General features: G+C 45.4%; 1 protein-coding gene across 1 annotated transcript in view; it reads right to left on the bottom strand.

Annotated features, from left to right (window-relative positions):
* The window catches only part of T265_02963 (hypothetical protein), a gene marked incomplete at both ends in the record, with an annotated part of 25,072 nt that extends 22,990 nt beyond the window's left edge, over nucleotides 1-2,082 (bottom strand). The window contains 5 exons of the mRNA XM_009167342.1: nucleotides 1,346-1,457; nucleotides 1,497-1,583; nucleotides 1,625-1,750; nucleotides 1,791-1,876; nucleotides 1,911-2,082. Of these exons, the coding sequence (XP_009165606.1) occupies nucleotides 1,346-1,457; nucleotides 1,497-1,583; nucleotides 1,625-1,750; nucleotides 1,791-1,876; nucleotides 1,911-2,052 (553 nt within the window). The remainder of the gene's footprint in view (nucleotides 1-1,345; nucleotides 1,458-1,496; nucleotides 1,584-1,624; nucleotides 1,751-1,790; nucleotides 1,877-1,910) is intronic.
* Between the last annotated feature and the right edge of the window lie 881 nt (nucleotides 2,083-2,963).

The raw sequence follows: 2,963 nt of genomic DNA, 5'->3' as shown, positions 1-2,963 counted from the left end.
GACTCCGGACGAGCGCGTGGTCAGAGTCCACAAATGTGCTCCAAAACGACCGGCAGTCAGTTATGGATCCGCACCATCGGTAACTGTCCATGATGATCGCTTTTGACCAGTGCCGTGAAATTAGTGTTGTGGCTAACCACCAGGCAGCGAACACCCGGATCAAATTTGGACCCCTAGTATGGAGCTGTTGGTATTTGTGCATTTCATGATTTTAATCGGGTTGTGATATGCAAGGGAATCAGTACCTAGATAGTATGACGATTAGGGCCACCAACCAAACATGTGCAGTACATAAAATGCTTCTTCTGTGGTAACTTGTACGCTGAGGCGACCTTTTGGTCATAAAAGTTAATAATATTGGCATTTCGTCTGTCAAACGACGTCACTCCTGTAGAATTTATATGGTCCTTTCGAAGCCATGATGGTGGTGGAGGGTATTGTTTATGATGGATTCAGAACAAGTGACAGATGCAATCTGAGGTCTTGGACCTGGAAACTGCGTACTCCTGATTCTAGTAAAGGATATGGCATTTAAAAGCAACCGGTCATTCAGCACGAAAAATCACTTCAAGGGAGGCTTATCACCACCTGAATACTTCACAACAGCGCTCTCGACCAGCGAAGACTTAGTGCGCGATCTCATCGAAGAGGCCGGGAATTCCTAGTCCCCAATGGTCCTGCTCGGGGGTTAGTTTGATATAGTACTACATCCATATTACAAATTCACAACAGAGAACTAGCTGTTTCCCGAATAGAACAATAGCTCAATTCTTATTCGTATGCACAGTCATGCAATCATTAGAATGAGGTCGTTAGGTACGTAAGAGCACGGCGCATTATCAAACAATTTAGCTCTGTCGTCTAAATGGAATCTCATTATCATCAACAGAAACTCCAAAGCTGAGCATCAGTGCCATGCAACCAGAAATTATTCGGATACCCTATTGGGGAAAACTATCGAACTGGAAGAGGGAAAATCGCCTGTTGATGGCCTACAATAAGTGTCCTATAGCGCACGCACCTCAACACAATCAGTCAGCCAACTTGGAAAGAAACTGACAACAAGAACGTGGTTGAAATGAATTGGCACGCACATTTCGCAGCGTCTTCGATCAGCCACGAGGAATATCACGCGGAACATCTGGAAGGCTGTTTTGTACCAAAAGTACTCAGATTCCTCATAATCAGTTCTTACCCTTCCACCCGTCTGATTTAAGCACAGAAAATAGCAGCCCCTTCGGCAGCTCATGAATCCATATGCACAGCACATGATCAAGCTACCGCAGCTAACAACAAGTACAACGGGTAATGAAATTACATTCAGAAAATTCGCGGTGATACCCACCTCGTAGCAGCTGACTTTTCAGAAGACATGTAATCCGGAAGGTTCCTGCAGGAGTTGTGTGCTTTTCCATTCCCTCAATATCGTCCAGGTGCAATACGCAGGGTGCGTTGTTCTAAACTAGTGTAAAATAGGGAAACGTGGTAAAGTGTACTTTGGCCTGAGTGAATATATCGATCCAAGCACGCATGTTGGCCGGTACCGTCCCGATTGACACAGTCATGAGTTTTGCACCCAGAGTCTACAGCATCTCAAAACCACGGGCTAATGAAGGTGACTTACTCCACATACGGCCTCCAGCAAAAGTGTCTTGCCACAAAATGGGGGGCCGTTTATCAGAATGGACGGCCAAATAGGGAGGTGAAATGTGTTACAGAGGTGGGTGCGGAGAAAGCACTTTAGCTGACGCTGAAATGGAAGAATGTGGACGAGTGGATTGGTAACTTACCCTGAGTGATTTTGGTGTGGTGGCTGCAACATCTGACAAGCGAGTTGTGGGTAGTCGAATGGAGTAAGTTTCCAACCCAGGCAAATCTACCAATTTGAAGCAAAGTGGAAAAGATCTCACTTAACGCATCCAACGCGAGTTTTGAACGTTTACGTGGAACTTTCTGGTTGGAAGGCGGAAGCTCCGCATCGAACTTCGTGACATCTGGAGCCGACTGAAGCCTCAGTGAGTTATTCAATGCGTAAGGAGAATCCGCCATCATATGTTCTGCGTTCACTAGCCTCAGAGCTACCTAGAGGGTGAATATTATGAACTGAAAACCAACCTTTGAAAGCATCCTTCCGCCAGGCTTTTATATTCGCTTTCGTACATGGAGTTGAAGATGACTTTACAACAAACTGCGCAAACTCATCCACAGAAGTACGATCGACAGCACCTTGAACAAACTGAATGAATGAATGAATGCGATTGCCAAATTGAGACACCTCTCGTGCAATTGGGATCAAATAAGTCCGCTGAATCTGAGGTGGGTTATATCCGGGTGAGTTATCCATGGCTGTGGATCAGAGGATGTGGGGTAAATGATGTGATGACGAAGAACGATTTGTGTCAAGTCTCTTGAACCGACGATGGACGGCGTCATTGCATAATAATAATAAATATTGTTCAGTTGTAGCACCCTTTTGGTGCTTAGCTGCCAGGCCAACGGAAGAAGGCACGAGGGCTGGGATACTGCCAGGTTGCTCAGGCCTAGACAGCCCAGAAGCAGTCGAGATGCCGAGGTTGGATTGTAACCACGAGCTTTCCAGGCCGTAAGCTAGTGCCTTAACCAGTGAGCTACTTCGAGCTCAACACATTCCAGAAGACATATGTCACACCCCATATACGAATTACAAGTGTTTTTTTTCATGAAGTAAGGAAGCTATAGTTAGGATATACAAACAAGTAAATGGCGTGGGGTAAGCACAATTGAAAAACTCCCAGAACTCGCGTTGTATACTACATGGGTTCTCAGACCGTAAGGCACTCTTTAAAGATAACTGGAAAATCGCTCTTAACTCTGAGTGGTCAAGTTTGACGAGCGCCAAGAGCAGCTCTGACGGCAATCTCAGAGAAGCAAGTATCTGTCGAGTTTTATGATCACATAAGTTTTTTTAACCATTAAAATTGTTC

This window comes from Opisthorchis viverrini (genome assembly GCF_000715545.1).
Source record: "Opisthorchis viverrini unplaced genomic scaffold opera_v5_39, whole genome shotgun sequence".
Taxonomy (NCBI): Eukaryota; Metazoa; Platyhelminthes; class Trematoda; order Opisthorchiida; family Opisthorchiidae; genus Opisthorchis; species Opisthorchis viverrini.
Note: the sequence above shows the minus strand (reverse complement) of the source record. Positions and strands in the feature narration are given on the sequence as shown.